The 21,451-nt window shown below is 35.3% G+C and overlaps 3 protein-coding genes across 4 annotated transcripts in view; 1 reads left to right on the top strand and 2 right to left on the bottom strand.

Annotated features, from left to right (window-relative positions):
• Positions 1-1,204: 1,204 nt before the first annotated feature.
• LOC142643827 (protein NRT1/ PTR FAMILY 5.10-like) lies at positions 1,205-9,539 on the bottom strand. Its single transcript, XM_075818543.1, has 4 exons — positions 9,276-9,539; positions 8,992-9,209; positions 7,278-7,813; positions 1,205-2,160 (listed from the first exon to the last, which is right to left on the bottom strand). The coding sequence occupies exons 1-4, from the start codon at positions 9,421-9,423 to the stop codon at positions 1,344-1,346; spliced, it is 1,719 nt and encodes a 572-aa protein (XP_075674658.1). The 5' UTR covers positions 9,424-9,539; the 3' UTR covers positions 1,205-1,343.
• Positions 9,540-13,038: 3,499 nt separating this feature from the next.
• LOC142623651 (telomerase reverse transcriptase-like) lies at positions 13,039-16,792 on the top strand. The gene is made up of 4 exons (XM_075797095.1): positions 13,039-13,160; positions 15,652-15,784; positions 16,157-16,362; positions 16,474-16,792. Exons 1-4 carry the CDS (start codon positions 13,039-13,041, stop codon positions 16,790-16,792), a joined length of 780 nt encoding a protein of 259 aa, XP_075653210.1.
• An 86-nt stretch (positions 16,793-16,878) lies between these two features.
• Positions 16,879-21,451, bottom strand: part of LOC142639119 (protein NRT1/ PTR FAMILY 5.10-like) — a 39,019-nt gene continuing 34,446 nt past the window's right edge. For both annotated transcript variants that reach the window (XM_075813226.1, XM_075813234.1), the window contains exon 4: positions 16,879-17,839. In XM_075813226.1, coding sequence (XP_075669341.1) covers positions 17,014-17,839 — 826 coding nt within the window. In that variant the 3' untranslated portion in view covers positions 16,879-17,013. The remainder of the gene's footprint in view (positions 17,840-21,451) is intronic.

Below are 21,451 nucleotides of genomic sequence, written 5' to 3'. Positions count from 1 at the left end.
CCAAACGGACTCTAAATACACGCATCTTTGTGGACCTGCGTCAGGTCATGTCTACATCAAGTCAGCCTTAACGACTCTCTCTTTCTCTCCTTCTTCTTTCTCCTTTCTCCAGCAGCGTTCTCTTTCTCTTCCCTTTCTTCTTTTTGCGTTCTCCTTTCTCCTTCGCCCAGTAGCAAACCAACATTTATTCATAATTTTTTTACTCCTTTCTCTCTTGTCCTATCTTTACTTTTCCCTTTTTTAACTGAAGAACAACGATACCCATCTGAAGCTCTCCATCTTAAAGATAACCCAAAAACCCAGTAATTGTGAGGAACGAAACCCACCAACCAAAGACCACCCGAATCTTAAAGAAAAGCCAGAAACCCAGCAATGGCGTCGCTGGGTCACAATGGTGGAGATCTGCGTAGTTGCTGCACTTTGAGGAGTCTGGGATCCGCAATCTTTCTTCATTGCTTTGTTGGTTTGGATGCTTTTTTTTTTTTTTTTTTTCCATTTTTCTCAGTTGTACCGATTTCAGCCAAAATGCAAGTTAAAACAGCGCCTTTACTCTATGCCAAAGATGCCTAAATTATAACTTGACCCAAGTAGGTTGATCTGAAAAAAGTCGACAGCATAATCTTAAGACTTAATATGGTCTTGAATATTTTGGAATAATATTAACAAAAATAAGTAAAGGACGATCCTTGCTTATACCTTGCAATAAAATGTTGTAGTTGAAGCCTATGCTATTTGTTCTATTCTTTCAGGACCATTTTCGTGAGAAAGTTGTAGTGAAGAACTCTGGTTTGGTTTTGGGGTAAGTGGAGTAAAGAAGGGCGGCCAGGGGTTCTGGTGCATTGATAGTATATGTTAGAGTGTGGGTCCTAATTTTGAGTTTTTGGAGTTGAAAACAAAATGGACTTAGGTGCCAAATTGGCTTTGGAGATATTTGAGGATTTTTGAGTGATAAAAAATGAGTTATAGAGTGATGAGTGATGATATTTGAGTGAAGAGTGATAAATGTTATTTTTTTACACCCAAACAGGCCCTAAGCATCCCGAATTCTTAATTATTATTAGTTTTCAATTTTAGAAGTTTTGAGCTTCTGGAATAAAAAAGGATGAAAAAATATCTCCTGTACAACTAGAGATGCTAGCCTAAACTAAACGAAAGCCTTACGTGCTTACAATATTTAATATTGCAGTATTCATGAGATAAAATCTGCATTTTTATGTACTTCCCCATCCATAATTTGGTTACAATATTTATAGTGCAGTATTCGTGAGATAAAATCTGCATTTTTATGTATTTCCCCATCCATATATTCGGCTACAACAACTTCACTTGCAATGATCCTATATTTACATTGTGCTTGGCCTCTTATAAATGTAAGATTTTGCAAAATACAAGTACGCAGCAAAAGCTACTACACTGAGTCCAGCAAGTAGCCAGTAAAAGTAATCAAGATGTGCCCTATTAAGATTATTAGAAAACCAACTGTCTCTACCATAACCACCAGTTGCTTCCTCAATGACTGAGACAAGGAGGCTGCTTAATAAGCTGCCCAAACCGAGAATACTTTGAAAAAGAGCAATACCCACACTCCTTAATTCACTTGGGACCTGATCATAGAAGAACTCTTGCAAACCAACCAAGGTGAAAACATCGGCAATTCCTGACAAGACATATTGAGGAACCAACCACCACACACTCATTGGAATAGTCACATTTGGCCTATCAACCAACCCTAGTTCTTTAGCAGTATTAAGCCTTTTTATTTCAACTAGAGCGGCAACTACCATGCAAGCAGCAGATAAAAGCATCCCAATTCCAATTCTCTGTAGCATTGTGATGCCAGAGGGTTTAGTGGTGAAAGCTCTTGCTATAGGAACAAAAATACGGTCATATACAGGAATGAAAAGAACAATGGCTAGGCCGATAAAGAACTGTAATGAAGCTGCTGGTATCTTAAAGCCTGGAAAAAGTGTATTGTCTAGGGTAGCCCCTTGTTTGGTAAAAAAGGTTGAGGCTTGTGCATATACTATTGCGTATACCAAGCTTGTAGCCCATATTGGAAAAAGCCTAAGAACTGCCTTTGCTTCTTCAACCTCACTAATAGTATAAACCTCACCTTCTTTTTTATGATGGTTTGGAGACAGCAAAGCTTTATTAAGAAACCTGCCACATTAGAAGGTACAAATTGCCATGTAAGATAACTTTTGGTCTAAGTAAGCAATTCAAAACCTCTTTATTAGTTTAGTAAATGAAATGAGCAATTCAAAACCTTTTATTATAGTATATTTGCAATTAAGACCAAAATAAACTATATCGAAAGTTGGTGGAACTTCACACACGTAAACTCCCATACTCAAATCACTCTTAATCAAAGGGACTCTCACTCTCAAATGAAAATATAATGGAATCAAGAAAAACTCTTTTGTATTATTATTTCTTTTCTTCACTCTTTTGTATTTCTTTTCTTCACTCTTAATTACAAATAGAAAGATATTTGGGCCATATATACTACACCATATAACTTTCAATTTTGATTACATATATTATATAAAGTCATTACATTTATGAACTTTCAGCTTAACATAAAAGAGATTTCTCACATGTATTGACTCAATTGTTATTTAATTCATATAAGTCATGTTATTAATGAGAATTTAGTTAAAACAAGTAACTTCTAAATTCCCCCGGTGGGCCTGGTCACTCCAAGGCTAGTATTTGTAAAAAGTGTCTAATTTGAGTGGCTTGGTGTGTATATCTAAAACCTTGATCGTGTGACAGTAGGAACTCAAGTTGAACTTTGTTTTTATCAAATACATTCTCGAATACAATGATATATGGTATCAATGTTTCTTACTTCTATTTTGAAACAATACTTTATTTACAAGAGAGAGCAATGACTTATAGCCAACAAATATCTTTATGGCTTCTACTTGCGGCAAATGCAGCTCCTTTAATAAACTTCTGAGCCAAATCCCATCACAAACACTAGCGGTTGTAGCAACATACCCAACTTGACAAGAATGTTATAATTTGTTACTTCTTGGAAGTTCCCCCCCCCCCACACACACACATATATATACATACTGTTTTTACCATCCATATCTCTACCCCAAATACTACCACTATAGTCCACAAGTTTAAACTCTATAAAAGGTGATTAGTGCAATCCAAAATCAAATATAGCTTCCACGTGGAAAAGAATTTTATTGGAAATCTTCATACGAATCATAGTCAATGCTTTTATGTAGCGACTAACGAGTCTGACACCAAAGAGAATGTATGGTATCGTGCATGTTAGACATCCCATACTTCGAACCAAACTCTTGAAAATTTTTGGATTTGCCTTCTCTTTGTTTTCGTGCTTTAGCAGTGTAACGTTACATCCACAGAGATGCTTATTGGCTTGCAATCTTACATCATAAATTTCTTAAGGATTTCCGCAGCACAAACTTCTAGATAGATGAAAATCATATCCTTTGTTAGCTTCATCTAAATTCTAAGATAGTAGGTCACAAGTCCAATAGTCATTTCAAAATCCCGAACCTTTATATTTCCATTTTCATAAACCTTACAATAAAGTGCATGTTCGTGCGGACATTTTCAAAACTCGTTCTACTAAAAGTATCTGGAAATTATGTTATTCTAAGCTCTGGATTCCTGTTTCAAACTATACAGGGTTTTTTCTTCAACTTAACTTTGTCCTCATGCCCCTTGACAACATAACCTATGGTTTCTGATCAACACAAATCTCTTCCTCAAGATAGCCAGTGAAAAATGTATATTTAACATCCATCTAATCGATTGTCCTCTTATTCTGAGTAGCTAAAGAAATTATAAGTCATTTTGCTAAACAAGCAACTGGAGCAAATATCTCAACATTGTCAATAAATGGACGCTAGATATAGCCTTTGACTACCGATCTTGCTTTGAATCACTATATCTCTTCTTTTGCATTCTTTTTCATCTTGTATAGCCATTTCATGCCAATTGACATTATCCCATGCGGAAGAGTTGCTAGCTCTCATGTATGATTCTTCTTTATTGTCTTAATCTCCTCACCTATATCATATCTCTAAATCCTATCTTGTATTGGATAATTAAAACTTCAAGCTCACTATCAGTAATTAAATAGATATAAGAGAGTTAGATCATATATATTATCAGTTGAATCCAGAGACTTCTCAATCTCCTCGGTCTTTCACTAGAATTTCTTTTTACTGATGATGATGACTATAGACCTTTTTGAATAGGATATGTTAGTGATAGAGGTGGAGTGGTAGCCTCTTTTTGAACTTTATTCACCTATTTTTCTTCCTCTTCACGTAAAGGAAACAAACCATATTTCTCTTCTTTTTGCATGCTCCAATTCCATGTCAATTCTTAATCAAATTCCACATCTCTACTAACAATGAATTTTTGATTCTTGGATTGTTTGGTATAGTTCTTAGAGCTTGTGTCATAAATGATGAACACATACTTCTCACTTTTGTCATCTATGTTGAACATCTCTTAATCCGATACATGCATATATATGCAATTGTGTTCCCTAGCATAAGTAAATGGGAAATCGTTGGCTTTTTTCACTCTAAGCTTGTTTTAAGGATTTTCCTCCTACACTCTTGTCGTGGAAATTTTTACAACATAGACTGAAATTCAAGAATAGGTCCAAAACGTCCCTTAGGTTCTTTAGAAGTGACTATTTGTTGAAAGTCAAGCTCAAAATTCTAAATGTGTGATGAACAAAGGCTAATAGTGCTTTAACAAGAGAGAAATCGAAATTACGATAACAAAAATGAATAAAATACACTTAGAACTTCATGTTTGAAATTTTGACCCATAAACAACAAGAAGAGAAAATTGAGAAAGGCCATGAAGGGGAGAGGGGAAGCTTCCTCTGTATCAATATTTCCACCCACAAGTTTTAAAATAATAAGAATCTATGCTGTTTTAATGGACTTTTGCTTTAAAATTTAATTTCGACTCCAAGGGTAAAACGTAATTAGTCATTTTTGAGCTAATGAGATGCCTTTTTATATTGAGTTTGGGGTGCTGCTAATGACTAATTTTTGGGTAGGGAGAGAGACTTTGGATCTCCCAGGTATTCCATGATTTGGTGTAAGTTGCTTTGGATCCTTCTCCTTGACCATGTCTATGTCTTGACCTTCTTTGAGTACTTTCATGACATCATTTCTCATTCAAGGGAAGATCGTATTGTTTAATAGTCTCCAAATTCTCTTGCTTTTTAGGCTGCGTTTGGTTCAATGTAAAATGATTTTAAGTGTAAAATGATTTCAAGTTAATATTTTTTCAGAAATGAAAATGATTTGAGGTGTTTGGTCACATCACAAAAAATGTTTTAGAAAATATTTTAAGGTGTTTGGTTGTATTTCTGAAAATCCTCTAGAAAACACATTCTCTCACATTTTCTCAGCTTCCAAACAAATATTATAATAGGAAATCTAAATATATAAACCAAATCAACAATAAAATATAACAAAAAAAATTCAATCTTTCTTAAAAATAAGCACCAATCATGAAAGAGGGAGAGGGAGAGATAGATTGAGAGAAAGAGAGAGGTAAAGGACCACAAATCGATGGGTGGGTTTGAAGGAGGCAAAATGGGCGGGTGGGTTTGACAGCGGTGAGATCGGCGGGTGGGTTTGACAGCGGCAAGACCGGCAGGTGGGTCTGATAGCGGCGAGATCGGTGGGTGGCTTTGAAGGAGGCAACGACGACGAGATTGGTTTGTAGATCAGAGATCGTGGGTGGGTTTGATAGCTTCTCGGCTTTGGTTGGTCAGAGGGATAGAGAAAGGAAGAGAGAAGAGAAAGCTTCCTTGATTGGCAGTGTAGATCTGTGGCGAAGATGATGACGATCCGGTGAGGCTAAGGCATGAACCTGCGGCGCGATCAGACCGGTGAACGTTAGGTTGTCTTCTTCACTTTCCCTTCTAGCTCTCTCTTTGTCTTCGGGTGTATGAATCTGCGTGGAGGGGACGAGGACGACAATCTGACCAGAGAGGATGTGCTTGGGAGTCACTTTAGGTGGAGTGTGCTTGAGCTCTCTCTCACTCTTTCTCTTTGGGTGTGTTTACCGGAAATTCATTGAAGGTAAAATAAAAGTGTAAACGATTTTACAGGCAAAGGGGTTTATTTTCCGGTCAACGTGTACCGTATTTTCCATTTGACCGTATATTATGCAGCTGCCAAACACACACAAGGGTGTAAAATAATTTCCTAAAAGTGTTTTCAGGCGAAACAAACGCAGCCTTATTGTTAAACTTTTCTTCATGGGCTTGTAAAGATCCAAAGAGTTGGTCAATGATTAAAGGATTTTCTTTACCATACAAGCATCGTCCAATTTCTCAATACATCTTTTCAATTGATTCACAATAGCTATCAAACTTGAAAAATAATCCGAAACTGATTAGGATTCTTTCATGTGTAAGGTTTCCAACTCATCTCTCAATGTTTAAAGGCGAGCATTCTTAACTAGTTAACCTTATTAACTCCCTTCAAAGAGTTTGAGGGATCTCCCATAATTGTTTGGATGAAGTTGTATTTACAACTTTTTCAAATATGATTTCATCTAAACCATGATAGATTAACGTTAGAACTTATTCTATCATCGTCTTAAAGTTCCATGGTTATGCAATAATGCATTATGTAGCATTTGCATATACAATGTATGCAGTCGTCCTAACAAATGATAATTCAAATAATAATCTGGTGGAAGTCTATTAATTTTGACGATCTAAGTTCTTATCTTAATAAATGGATGGATTTCAGTTCTTGAATTTTTTTTTTAAATGTTCTTATTACTTAAGAAATTTAAGGCAAAATGAAACAATCAAATTCAAATGCTAAATATACACAAAACTGACTCTACTTAGATGCCAAATAAAAAATGATAGGTTGAGTGGTTTTAAAAGGATATGTGAATACCGAGAAATTATAAGGTCCTCGTGGTGGACAAGTGATGTGGTCTACCATTCTAGTAAAAGACTTTCAATTATTTAAAGTTGTGAAGTTTTAAATAAAAACTGAAAATTGACTCAGTAATTTTAAATAGGTGGGAGTCTTTTACTAGAATGATGGACAAATGACGTGGTCCACCATGAAGACTGTATAATTTCTCATGAATACGAGTTGAAAATTTGGGAAGTGTATGGTCTTGTGACCTACGAAAACAACTACACTACTTCATTGAGATTTTTGCTTTTCTAATATCCTTTCTTTCTAATGAATCAATAAGTATAAGATGATAATCATTTCTCTTACTTGAATTGTTCAGAGCTATGGTGTGACATTCCACAAGCTTCCTCTTCAATAGCTATTGTTGAACGGGTAGTGTGACAATTCCTAACTGCGACAACAAACACTCCACCAATTCTCACAAATGGGCTTGTCTCATCCCTTTTGATACAATACCTGTAAGTCCTAGTTCCAAGCAAGAAGATAGCCAATGCAATTATCATCAAAATGCAAGGGATTCCGAATCCTAGGCCCCAGCTAAGGTTGTCTTGTATATAACTTAAAGCCAAAACTGTAACCGCGGCACTCCCACATACACCAAGAAACCACCAATTAAAGAATGAGCTTTTGGCATTCCGCTCCTTTGGATCTTCTCCATCAAATTGATCAGCTCCAAAAGCCTGAATGCAGGGTTTATGTCCTCCTTGCGCAACTGCTACTAGATATAGAGAGAAGAAGAATAAAATCACTATAAGCTTAGAACAACGTGACATAGAATTGTTGGTGTCAACGCAATCAGCGAGAGAAGGAAGCACAGCCGATAGGGTCAACAAGCCTAGTCCCTGTGATTCATTTCGATCCACGTCAAAGACTATCGTCAAAACATCATAGAAGTATAAAACATAATGTTGAAACAGTCGGGAATTACCAATAAAAATATAGATTTTAACAAGAACATTTAGACAAATTTGTTACTAACAATAAATAAATAAATAACAGGTAAAGATCTCACTAACCAGTAAAAGTTTCAAAATGAGTTTGAACATAATGAGATAATAAAATATAAAAATAATAATGAAAATAATTATAATTACAAGCATGTAATACACATAACAAATTTTTTTTTTAAATTAGAAGAAAATGAAAAGTGCTAAATAACATATATTCCAACAACAAAAAATATTGAAAAAACCTGTTAAAATTATTTGCATCGAGCCGCATATTGTCAATTGTCACCTCCAAGTAGGATTCGAAGCCAAAAATGGAAAACAAATAATATAAGAGGGATGAAATTTTTTTTCCACCTCACCCCGCTCTATCTTGCACGTATTTTTCCCTTCTTGTAATGGTGGTGGGGTAAGGATAGGTTTAGGCTTTTTAGCGTTGATCCACTTTATTAGTGTTAAAAAATTAATTTGTAATACTAATACTAAGTATTTAAATGCATAAATATTAAAAAAAATATTTTATTATGATACTATCTTATTAAACACATTGAATAATATATTATTTAATTAATCTTTGCTAAAAATTAGTTTATTTTTTTTAGAAAAAGAAATTAGTTTGATTTGATGTAATAAATTTAATATAATTTAAGTATATTTATATTAATGAAACAAATTTTATAAATAAAAAATAATAATAAATGTAGAGCGCATTGTGATTGTGACAAATAAATATGAAATAAATTTATACGAGACGAAAATAATTTAAGACAAAACGAAGACATCAACCCTGGCCCGCTCCATCCTAGCCGAGAATAATTGAATGCATATATTATTAAACAAAGCAAGAAAGTGGGTCACATCGAAAAAGAACCAGCCACTACCGCACACTTTTGGTGCGATGGTCACTTCACAGATATAAATGCTTGTGGAGTGTAGGGCAAGGGCCGAGGTTCAAGTATCTAGGAAGGAGCTTCACACACATTTAGACTTAGATTAGGCTAAAGTAGAAATTTTATTTTGTAAAAAAAAAAAAAAAAAAAAAAGTAAAAAGAGAGGGACTGAGGGCGATGTACCACGATGTAGATAAGAGTAGCAATAACGATGGTGCGGTAGCGACCAAGAAAAGAATCAGCGATAGATGCACCCAATAAAGGCAGCAACTGCGCCGTCCCAGACCACGCATTCACGTTCTCCGCTGCAGTCGCCGTGGACTGTCCTAGTTGCTCCGTCAAATACGTTATTAGATTGCAGCTTATTCCAAAGTATGAAAACCTCTCCGCCACTTCCACACCTAAACACATTGAAAGTAATTAAACAAGATGCAAGATCACGAGTAGTGCGAGTTTTTTTACTATACCTATCATGAAAGAAGCGGACCTCCAACCGCCGGAGTTGGCTCTGAGGACAGGGTTGCCTTTGTAGTCAACAGCTCCGGCCACCGTGCCTTCCAATAGTGAAGTTTGAGACTCCTCCGTGTAGGAATTGTTAGAGACAGAGATGGCCATTTTCTTCACGAATATATTTATTCTTTCATTCTCTCTCTGTGTTCTGCAACTTAATTGGTTTGTTTGAGAGTATGTATGTGTGGTAGTAGTGCTTTTAAGTAGCCCTTCGTCGCTCTACAAGTATGTGGTTGTAGTGTGTTGGGAGTAAGAATTTGGTTCAACGGTTCAACCAATAGATTTCGTACATCACAATGTATTATAACTGTCTACTTTTTTTTTCAAATTTACGATCGAATTATTGGGTTTGTCCCCCTTTTTTTTTAAATTTAAATTTGTCCCCTTTTTCAATCATACCAAGCTGCCAACTGCCGATTAATTTGGTCCAGAGTCTTCCGAAGTAGCTTTTTTCTTAGCTTGTTTTGAATCTTAGATATACTTCTTTTTCTTTTTTGAAAAGTTATTAGATTTACTTGTTGCATTGGAAAGTTAATAAACAATATTTGTCCTTTAAAAATGTATTTTAAAAAATTGTACATAAATAAATAATTTTAAAAGTTAAAAGGAAAAATTATTATCAAACACATCAATGACAAAAACTATAATAATTGATATTTCATGAGTCTCGAATATTTTGTAACACTTCTAAAATTTTCAAGATTTTAGTCAATAGAATCAAGATATTTCAAAATGTTTTTTCTTTCTCCTTTTTATATATATAGTAAAGGGTGTGAATGCATTGCTTGTGAAACAATCCACTAAAGCCCCACTACATTAAAAAGTAGTAAAAATAGATAACAAATACTTCTTTAATTGAGTTTTTTTTTTTTTTTCAATATCTTGTACCTTCTGAGGGCTTATTAGTTAAATATGAAACACAATATATATTCTTTAATTGGTAACTTATTTTCACAGAAATTTAAAAAAAAAATAGACAATAAAACTTTTTGCCAAACGAACACTAAATGTACTATAACTCTTCAAAAAAAAGTTCAATTATGAGGTTGGGATAACAATGCCCACTAGTTCCTTCTGGGGTTGGGATTACAATTATGGCTCATTAGTTTTCCTGTTTATAGGTATATTCAATAGGCAAGGATGGAGACATTCTTAAGGGCCATCCCTAAAGTGAAAACATTAGAAATTGGTTAGAGATAGACAAACTGTTGCAGCTTGTGATCTTGCGTCTCTCTCTTTGGTCCCTCTGTTTTTTTTTCCTAACTTTTTTCTCTTTCTTTATTTGAAATATGATAGCATTTCCTACATGAATAATGAGTGGTGGGGCGTTAGAGACTAAAAGGACTCCCAACTCCCAAGTGTGTGTAATGAATGCGTGGTGTGTTACAGTATGTGGGGTTATCATGTTCAAAAGAAGCAAGCAAAGTAGTACTGTAGTAGTAGTTATTAGCTTTCATATAGTAGTACTAAATAGTAAAATAATAGTAAGTGGTTTCAAGATATCTCCTGAGCTTTGTATTTGGCAAAGTTAAAATCCCCACTGGGGTTATTCATTTTTAATTTGTAACTCAACTAGTTGGTTGATTAGTTAAGAAACTATTTAAATTGTAATGGGATCAACATTATTATTCAAATATGATCAACATAATTACGCAATTAGAATGCAATTTTCTAATGGACTCTTTGTGACTGAAAGGGAAAGAGATATGCAAATTTCAGTACAAAATAAATTATATGTGATTTTTGAAATTTAAAAAAATGTCTACTTTCACTATGACGTGGACGTCACACATTAAAATTGTAATGTATTTATATAATACAAAAAATTTAAAATGTGAAAATGCGCCTCCTCTCCCGCTTTTCAACCCTCTCTCTCTCTCTCTCTCTGTACATTATATACACTACACACACTCACAATGGCGGCTTGATGCATTTGGAGGCTTAAGGCGAAAACTGATTATCTTGTATTAAATGCAAAATTACTACTAATTAATATGAATTACGTAGAATTTTTCTTCTTCTTTTATAAACAGAAAAATTTTGACAAAATTTTTCATACTTGTTGATATAACAAATTGATAATGGTAAATAAAAAAGCGGTGTTAGTGATAGATTTAGATAAGAACTAGTAAAAGTTTACTAACTCAACTCTTATTATTATTATTTTTTTAAGAAGTGCAACATTCACAATATTTTTTACAACATATCCAAGGTTTTAAGTTGCTTTTTGTTTTCTATTTGAAAATATCACTATAATTATTTTTCTGCCATCAATAATAACCTACTACTTAACATTAGTTGTAAAAATGTTGTGAAAAATATTGTGAACGTTTCATTTTTCTCTCTTTTTTAATTGTTTTATATTTGGTAAAAAAATATTATTTTATTTATTAATTATAAATAACCCTATTGGTTAAAATTTGGGAGCCTTTTTTTTTTACTTGGGACCTTAGGCGACCGATTTCTTGCTCTAGCATTCAGCGGGCTCTGCTGAAACTCGCTCAATCTTTAGAATTATAATTTACTGTACTTACTCATTATGTTTTCAGATTGTGCAAAGGACCATTGAAATGCTGATTTATGAGCAACCCATGTCTTCTAATGTTATTTGCAATGGTTATGATAAGGCAAGCTTTCTTTCTTTCGTTCTTTACTTATTATTGTGCTTACTATGTTGCTATCAACCTTTTTTGGCAACTGGGGTTGGCGGTTTTTTATTTATTTTTACAGTAGGTATCCTCATTTTTTTATTTACAGAGTAATCATTCAACCCCAATTATGGAACTTCTATGCTCTCCAGCTTGGTGTCTTCTCTTACAAAGGGTACTTCTTCTATGTTTTTTTTTCTTTAACTAACATCTACATCAATGGCTACCCATGTTTACTATGGTTTTTGTACTAACGACTGAAATAAGGTGAAACCTGCATATATGCAGGTTGGGGATGATGTCATGCTTTATCTTTTGAAGTACACATGAATATTTTTGCCAGTTCCTTGTAAGAAGTTATCAAGTCCTCCTGTAAGTGATTTATGCCTCTATTTTTCCAACAAACATTGAAGTCTCAGGATCAACCTACTTCACTTGATAAATGTGGAAAACATGTGTTGGATGCATCAAAATTCCGTTATATAGGACTTCAGAAAAATAATGTTACTACACACACATCACCATAAGTACGATCTAATTTTTCAAAATGCTTTGTTAATATTTTAGCCGTATGTGTAAAATGGAGTTTATTGAAATACAAATTATTTTAAATTTAAATAATATAGTTAATGCGACCATGTTCACATTAGAACACTCTAATACAATCGGATAATTATACACAGCCACATCAATTTTACAATTTAAATAAATAATAAATAGAATCTGATGGTACATATTGCCTTTCTTTTTTAAAGTTTAAGCATTTCTGTTGTACAGGATAAAATGTAACTGTCATAGTCTTTGATACTTTAATCCTCTGCTTGCTAGTCTCTTTCTGACTTTAGGCCTGGTTCTTTCTTGGTCTTTTCTTACCTGACCTGTTCCCATCATTTTGTAGACGTTCATTTCTAATAGATCTTTCCCTTTTCTTGTCGTCCTTAATTCTTTTTGCTTTTGTGGTTATTGTATTTGCATTAGATAGTTCAGTCATATATAACATCCCATTCCTCATTTTGTCCCAACTTTTCTCAGGATCCAACAGAAAAGGGCTTTAGTTGACAATGCTAACTCAATGTTAGAAATACAGAAATTCAGTAGTTCTTCTGGCGTTGATGATCCATCAACTTCATTAGACTGTGTTGGCTCCAATGTTAGGCGTTGTTCAGGATCATTTAGTCGGCTTCATGGAAACAAGTGTTCTTGAACGAGTTTATTGGAAGTAGTTACACCAATTATTGGAACTGGTACCAATAATACTGAAGGGGATTCAAATGATGAACTACAAGAAAGCTCAAATCAGATAGCAGCAAAGTCTAGACAGTGTTCATGGCCATTTAGTTGGCTGCGTCACAGAAAGCGAAGGCATTTAAATTTTGAAGAAACCAGTATTAAGACCTCTTCTGCCACAATTCTTACAGAAAAAGATAGTGTATCTGGGAGGCTCAAGTTCAACTTTGGTTTGATATGTTGGAGGGGTCCATTCTACCAATTAGCTCTAGCTCAATGGCACTTCCTTTTCCCACAATAGTGGTGGAGGGAGAGTTTGAGGGTTCAAGGCTCACTAAATGCCCGTGTAACTTACTAATAGAAAGAGAAAGGTTCTTTTAGTACATGAAACCTAATATTGTGGCCTGATCTAAAAGATTTTTAGATATATGCTCTGTGTGCCTAGCATGGATACACTTTTATTAATGATCCCCACATGAATTGATAATTGATTTGTACCTGTATTTCAACACATTATGGAATACTTTAAACATCAAACTCTGCTAGTTTTGTAAATTGTAATCAAAGATTTTTGGAGCAAGACATGATAACATCCCATTGGTTTTTGATAATGGAGTTTGTGTGTTACGTTGCGTATAAACATTTCAATCATTTAGAGTTACATTGATTTCCTTTTTTGCTTTCTTTTGTATATGACAAACTGAGTGTCACTGTTGTGTTATCATTATAAAATTCTGGATAAATAGTGATTGCCCTTCTATTATCAGAATAAAGGGTTTAGGTGCAGAAATAGTAATCTCCCAGCAAACGTAAGACATACAGCCAAACAATCTCAGCAGGTAGTTGTGGCTGTTTACTCATGGTGCCTGCTTGAGCATGAGAACAAGATGCAGTATGTCACAGCTTACTCTTCTGGTTAATGAGCATCTCCAAGAAAGCGACAGAAGCTGAAAGTAGAACATCAATTAGGAGATATCAGTACCATAATCAATATTAACACATACATGGCTAGAATGGTGTTTGTTCACATGGCAATTCTGAGATAGATGTGATTTTCAGTGACAAAAAGATCCTTTGCCTCAAGAGGGTTAGAGAGACTAAGTTTTGGTTGATCTATACACATTACACATATTAAGAAGATTGAATCACTTTATGCCTCCTAGTGAACATTTGGATTCTTTCAATGCATTGATAGACATTTCTCCCTGATATTCACTGTTCGTTTATTTATTTTTTTAACTTTGAAAAATTTGCCTTTTGGATATGATCTATTCTGCAGATGCCTTGTTTTTCAGTATCACAAGCTCGTCAGCCCCAGGTAGTCGCCAAAGGGGCTTATATTAACCGGAAATCCATGTTTTATGACATGGAATGTTCTTCATCAATGTTTCCAGGAAAATGTTTCCTCTAGTTCAATTTTAAATGTACATGTAGCTAATTTGTGCTCTCTCCATTATAAAATTGCCTTTCATTTCCATTGTTTTCACTTGACTTGATAGACTGAATGATCAGCAACTAATGGTCCTTTGGTTGTCAATACCCCTTGTATATTTTTTTAATTTCTTCTTTTGTTGTGCAATTATGTATTTTATTTGCCAAAGAAGCACCGTTTGACCTTAAAGTTTGTGATGCTATGAGCTTCTGCCAAGCTTTTTCTTTGGTGCAAAAGAACACAGTACCTTAATAATCTTCAGATATATTAAATTCTGTAAAGCCCAATATTGCTGGTGGAAATTTTCTTATTGGCAATATCTTTGGCTTATCTAAAATAAATGCAACTCAGGAAATGCCATGCTGCCAGAGTAGTGGTTTTTGTGTCAACAAATCAGCATGCAAGTGGCATATTCATATATTGTGTTTGTAGATCATTTTTATAATTGTATGATGATACCTTACAAGGCTTTATTGATTTGTCACGGCACAATTATTGTTTTTTGAAGTGGCATGCATGTTAATTTCAGTTTAATGATTTGAGCTCTACAATCCAAATTTCTTCTAACTGTATAATATTGATTACATATTTCTTATAAGCTCTTAGCTATGGAACTGTTAAATAGCTCCTTTGCTGGATAGAATAGGAGAAACTAACAATTATGAGTAATGACAATGTTTGCTCAACAAGTACCAGGACTGAAGTTTAAAGGCTCTGAAAGGGATTAAGGTCAAGAGGGACAACAATGGCACAGTGAAGTATCTTTGCGCTTGAATCTTATAGCCAATGTTCGTACTTTATACTAAAGTCTGGAATGAAATGATGGTTACCATTAAAATGAGCTTCTTCAGATGGAAGCCGTACTGTGTCTTAGAGCACAAATACATGAAAACTTTCACTGACGTTTAAAATATGGACATGTTTATGATCATGTTGGGGCAATAAATAATTGCACTTGAAGCCAATACACCAGTTTTTATTTTTGGTGGGTGGTTCTGCTTTAACTGCCTGTTTTTGGTCCTGAAGGTACCACTCACTTGTCAAGTTGTTTAAGATGGTCGTACGCAGGACACACTGTTGCCAACATCTGAGATTATTGGATAAGCATTGTGCTGTTCCAGAATTATATGATACAGGAAAATCTAGCACCAGCTTTAAGGTAAGTATTGGGACTATTTTGTTGTGAATAATTTGTGTGAAGGCATAATTAGCATTCAGAATTTGACATTATGAGGTTACACCTTGCTCAGTTCCTATACATTTTGAATGCCTTAGTGCAAAATATCCATGCCAGGATAATTGTGGAAACTGAAATTGAGTATGCAATTTTCTTTTTTCTCTCTTCTTTCCAGGGGGGTGGTAGGCGGTTCTTTTTTTGGGTGCAGTGGGGGGTAATAGGGAGGTTTGTTAAGTGGGAGCTCATCATAGAATTGCACACTGTGTATTGCACATCCTTTAAGCTATCTCACTAATTTAATCACTTCTTGCTTCCTCTAAGAAAAATATAATGCTTCTGAAATTTTCATTTCAGGGGAATGAATCAAAGAAAAATGTTCCTGAGAAATCTCATGGTTTTAATACTGCAAATTGCGAGGAAACTGAACCTAGTTTGAAGCAAATACTTAGCTTGAGAAGTCAGGTAGTGTCATTTATTCTGGCAGTGATTTGGAGTATAGTTCCAACAGAATTGCTAGGAACTTCTTCTAACTGGAGAATGTTGAGGAGAAATATTGCCAGGTTTATTCAACTACGAAGATTTGAGAAGTTCTAATTAAAGAAATGCATGCATAAATTAAAAGTATCAGAGTTCCCATTTCTATCAACTCAAAATTTGTCATGTTGCTTTAGTAAACAAGCGCAAAAATATGCAAGTGTTGAAATGCATAAGGGATCCAGAAGATTGGATGATGCCACATATGTTTTGAGACGAACTTCTGAAAAGCTGGATCTTTTGGTTTTTTTCATGTCTAGTAGACCACTGGTGCAAGCAAACTTCTATGTCACTGAAACTGAGCAGGGGAATCAAGATCTATATTATTATAGGAAGTCAGTTTGGGAGAAGCTGATAAATAATGCCGTCGCTTGCTTGAAAGATCTGGGTTATCGTGACTTGGATGATGTGAACCTTGGTTGTCCTAATAAATATGAGAGCAGTCTATGCCACTAAGTATACCAAATTCTTAACTAATATTAGTTCTCAATTTTAGAAGTTTTGAACTTTTAAAATAAAAAAGGATGACAAAATATCTCCCATGCACAACTAGAGATACTTGGCTAAACTAAACGAAAGCCTTACGTCCTTACAATATTTATAGTGCAGTATTCATGAGATAAAATCTGCATGTTTATGTACTTCTCCATCCATGTATTTGGCTACAACAACTTCACTTACAATGATACTATATTTACAGGCCTATTATAAATGTAAAATTTAGCAAAATACAGGTAAGCAGCGAATGTTACTGCACTGAGTCCAGCAAGTAGCCAGTAAAAGTAATCAAGATGCGCCCTATTAAGATTATCAGAAAACCAACTATACCTACCATTAACACCAGTTGCTTCCTCAATGACTGAGACAAGGAGGCTGCTTAATAAGCTGCCCAAGCCGAGAATACTTTGGTAAAGGGCAATACCCACACTCCTTAATTCAATTGGGACTTGATCATAGAAGAACTCTTGCAAACCAACCAAGGTGAAAACATCAGCAATTCCTGACAAGACATATTGAGGAACCAACCACCACACACTCATTGGAATAGTCACATTTGGCTTATCAACCAAACCAAATTCTTTAGCAGTATTAAGCCTTTTTATTTCAACTAGAGCCGCAACTACCATGCAAATTGCAGATAAAAGCATCCCAATTCCAATTCTCTGTAGCATTGTGATGCCAGAGGGTCTAGCAGTGAAAGCTCTTGCTATAGGAACAAAAATAAGGTCATATATAGGAATGAAAAGAATAATGGCTAGGCTGATAAAGAATTGTAAAGAAGCTGCTGGTATCTTAAAGCCAGGAACAAGTGTTCTGTCTAGGGTAGCCCCTTGTTCGGTAAAAAAAGTTGAGTGTTGTGCATATACTATTGCGTATACCAAGCTCGTAGCCCATATTGGAAAAAGCCTAAGCACTGCCTTTGCTTCTTCAACTTCACTAATAGTACAAACCTTACCTTCTTCTTTATGACGGTCTAGAGACAACAAGGCTTTGTTAAGAAACCTACCACATTAGAAGACACAAATTGCTATGTAAGATAACTTTTGGTCTAAGTAAGCAATTTAAAACATCTTATTAGTTTAGTTAATGAAATGAGCAATTCAAAACCTTTTTGTTGTGCAAATAGCACCTCGGGACTCAAATCAATAACAATAAATAAATGAAAATTAAATAACAAGCACACACAAAAAACACAAGAATTTACGTGGTTCGGCAAACTGCCTACCTCCACAACGACGACGGAGAAATTTCACTATAAAATATGGAGATGCAATAAAGCCCAAGAACACTCCCAAGAAACCCAAATCCCAATTACACCCTAACTCTCTCTCACCCAATAGACAAGAAAGCTCTATTCTTCTTCTTATGCAGCTGCTACTAGGTTTTAGGAATTCTCAATTTTTTCACTATTTTGTGCCGCACATAACAACATATATGTGTGTGTGTGTGTGTATTATCAACCAAGTCGGCAGGAGCATTCCTTTTACAATTTGGATTCAGTCAACTAAAGTGACCAAATTTGGGCTTGGCAATTCAAGACACATGGGCCCAATATCAACAAATCTCCACCTTGGCTTGAATTGATCAAGCTACACGAGCAAACTCCTCCATCACCTCCACCTTAGCCCTTAAGGGCTCACAAGCTGCAAACACCAATCAAGTCCAAGCAGTGCTTGAACTTGTCTGTTGGAACTGACTTTGTTAACATATCAGAGGCATTCTCACTAGTGAGAATCTTCGACAAAGAAATATCACCAGACGAAACCCATTCTCTGATCTTATGATACCGCACAACAATATGCTTTGTTCTTGCACGATATACCTGATTCTTTGTCAAATGAATTGCACTCTGACTATCACAGTATAACACCATGCTATCCTGCTTGAAACCAAGCTCATTAACCAGTCCACTATGCAAACAACTTCTTTTCTACCTCTGTAATCACCATATATTCTGCTTCTATAATGGATAAAGCAACTACATCTTGTAGTGTAGACTTCCAGCAAATTGGGCCACCAACAAACCTAAACACATAGCCTGTCATGGACTTTCTAGAATCAAGGTGCCTTCATAGTCAAAATTCACATAACCCACATCTTCTGTACTTTCTCTCTGATCAAATAGGATACCAAAATCACGAGTGCCTATAAGATATCTAAAGATCCACTTTATTGTATTCCAATGCTCTTTGCCTAGATCTGCCATATACCTACTAACCACACTGACTGCATGAGAAATATCAGGCCTAGTGCACACCATCAAATACACGAAACACCCAACTGCATTCACGTATGGCACTTTAGACATATACTTTGACTCCTCATCTGATCTTGGGCACAACTGTGAGGACAATTTAAAATGGGCAAAAAGCGGTGTACTAACAAGTTTTGCATCAAGCATACTAAACCTCTCTAACACCTTCTTAAGATATTCCTTTTGAGATAACCATAATTTACCAGCTCCTCTATCTCGAGGATCTTCTTGGTAGCTCCAAGATCCTTCATGTCAAATTCACTACTCAACAAAAATTTCAACTTCACAATTTCTTGCTTACTCTTTGCAGCTACTAACATATCATCAACATTTAGAGCAAGAAATATATAGGAGTCATCAACAAGTACTCTAAAATAAACACAACAGTCATACTTATAGTGCATGTACCCACGTGTGACCATGAATGAATCAAACCGTTTGTACCATTGCCTGGGAGACTGCTTCAAGCCATATAATGATCTCTTCAACAGACAAACATAATCTTCCTTACCAGGTTCTTTGAAGCCTTCAAGCTATTACATGTAAATCTCTATAGAGGAATGCGGTCTTCATATCTAGCTACTATAATTCCATGTCATGCATTATCACAAATCCTAGGATTACTCGAATTGAGGTGTGCTTCACAACTAGTGAAAAAATCTCATTATAATCAATTCCTTCTCTCTGTGAGTAACCCTTAGCCACTAACCGTGCCTTGAATTTTTCACCTTCCTTTTCTGACAATGCTTCTTTCTTGCGGAATATCCACTTGCAACCAGTAGCCTTCTTTCCCTTGGGCAATTTCACTAATTTCCAAGTCTTATTTTTCTGTAGTGACTTCATCTATTCTAACATTGCTACAAGTCATTTATCACTGTCTTTCCTATTTGTAGCCTCTTTGAAAGTGAATGGATCTCCACTACTGGTTACGAGAGCAAAACTAATCATGTCTTCAAAGTCATATCTCTGTGGTGCTTTGTGAACTCGCTTCTCTCTACCTTTAGCAATTGAATAAGGCTCTTCTTGTTGCTGCTGTGGATCAATCTCAGCATCACCCTTATCACTAGGTGAACTATTCTCGTCAAACTCCACCTTAACAATTAATTTCTCCTGTGGACTATTATCACACGTCTCTGCTTCATTCTATTTCAACATAAAGGCTTCATCAAATATGACATCTCTGCTGATCACCGTTTTCTATGATATTGGATCCCAAAGCCTGTATCCTTTAATACCTTTTACAAAACCAAGAAATACGCATTTTCTTGACTTCAAATCCAATTTAAAACGCTCTCCACTCTGCTTATGCACATAAGCTAGAAACCCAAAGATTTTTAGACTCGAATAATCAACTGATCTACCTGACCAAACCTCTTCTGGAATCTTGAAATCAATGGCTGATGATGGAGGTCTATTAATAATGAAGCTTGCTATGTTAACTGTCTCTGCCCAAAACACCTTAGGCAACCTTGCATTCAATCTCGTGCATCTGGCTCTTTTTGCTAAGGTTTTGTTCAATCTCTCTGCAACCCCATTTTGTTGTGGAGTTCCTTCAACTGTAAAGTGACAAGTAATGCCTTCTAATTCACAAAATCTTATGAATTCTTTATCTTTATACTCTAGTCCATTATCTGTTCTAAGGTATTTTATTTTCTTGCTAGTTAGATTCTCAACCTGTGCTTTCCACTTTTTAAATATGCCAAACACATCAGACTTATGCTTCATAAAATAAATCCATACCTTTCTAGAGTAATCATCAATGAAACTAACAAAATACTGAGCATCGCTATGAGAAGAAACTGATACTGGACCCCAAACATCTAAATTAATGTAGTCAAGAACACCCTTACTTGTATGAGAGCCTGTCTTGAAACTGACTCTATGCTGCTTCCCATACACACAATACTTGCAGAAGTCTACCTTGCATGTCTTCACCCCCTTCAATAAATTTCTCTTGTGCAACTCTAACATACCACGTTCACCAATATGGCCAAGTCGCATATGCCATGATTTTGTGTCATCATGCTGGACTCTACCGAGGTGGTGACTGCAACTCTTCCTACAACTGTGTTCCCTGTTAGGACATATGTGATTCATTGTTAGGAACATATGTCACTATTTTATGTAATTGGCTAATGCTTTGACAAAACGCACTTTACTTGTAATTGGGTAGATCTAGAATGTGTTTGATGCTTTAAGAAACCTTGTTTCAAGTTCAAGTGTTAAAGTCATGCAAGTCTATCCAAGATTCAAGTGTGAAAAGTGCTATTCATTAAAACTCGACAGCTAGCATCTATCAAACCTTGAAGAGTTATTCCAACCCGTGGCCCGACAACAGCTCACTAGATAGGGTATCTGTC

This window comes from Castanea sativa, chromosome 1 (genome assembly GCF_040712315.1).
Source record: "Castanea sativa cultivar Marrone di Chiusa Pesio chromosome 1, ASM4071231v1".
Lineage (NCBI taxonomy): Eukaryota > Viridiplantae > Streptophyta > Magnoliopsida > Fagales > Fagaceae > Castanea > Castanea sativa.
This window is presented reverse-complemented; position numbering and strand designations above follow the sequence as displayed.

Bases quoted from the DNA above. Each gene is read 5' to 3' on its own strand.
- LOC142643827 (XM_075818543.1), bottom strand. From the start codon at position 9,423: ATGGCCATCTCTGTCTCTAACAATTCCTACACGGAGGAGTCTCAAACT. The intron at 7,814-8,991 runs GTACATCGCCCT...AATGAATCACAG, and splicing joins CTACTCTTATCTACATCGTG to GGACTAGGCTTGTTGACCCT. The intron at 2,161-7,277 runs GTAAGAGAAATG...CTAATGTGGCAG, and splicing joins CATAGCTCTGAACAATTCAA to GTTTCTTAATAAAGCTTTGC.
- LOC142623651 (XM_075797095.1), top strand. From the start codon at position 13,039: ATGTTAGAAATACAGAAATTCAGTAGTTCTTCTGGCGTTGATGATCCA. The intron at 15,785-16,156 runs GTAAGTATTGGG...TTTTCATTTCAG, and splicing joins AATCTAGCACCAGCTTTAAG to GGGAATGAATCAAAGAAAAA. The intron at 16,363-16,473 runs GTTTATTCAACT...ATGTTGCTTTAG, and splicing joins TTGAGGAGAAATATTGCCAG to TAAACAAGCGCAAAAATATG.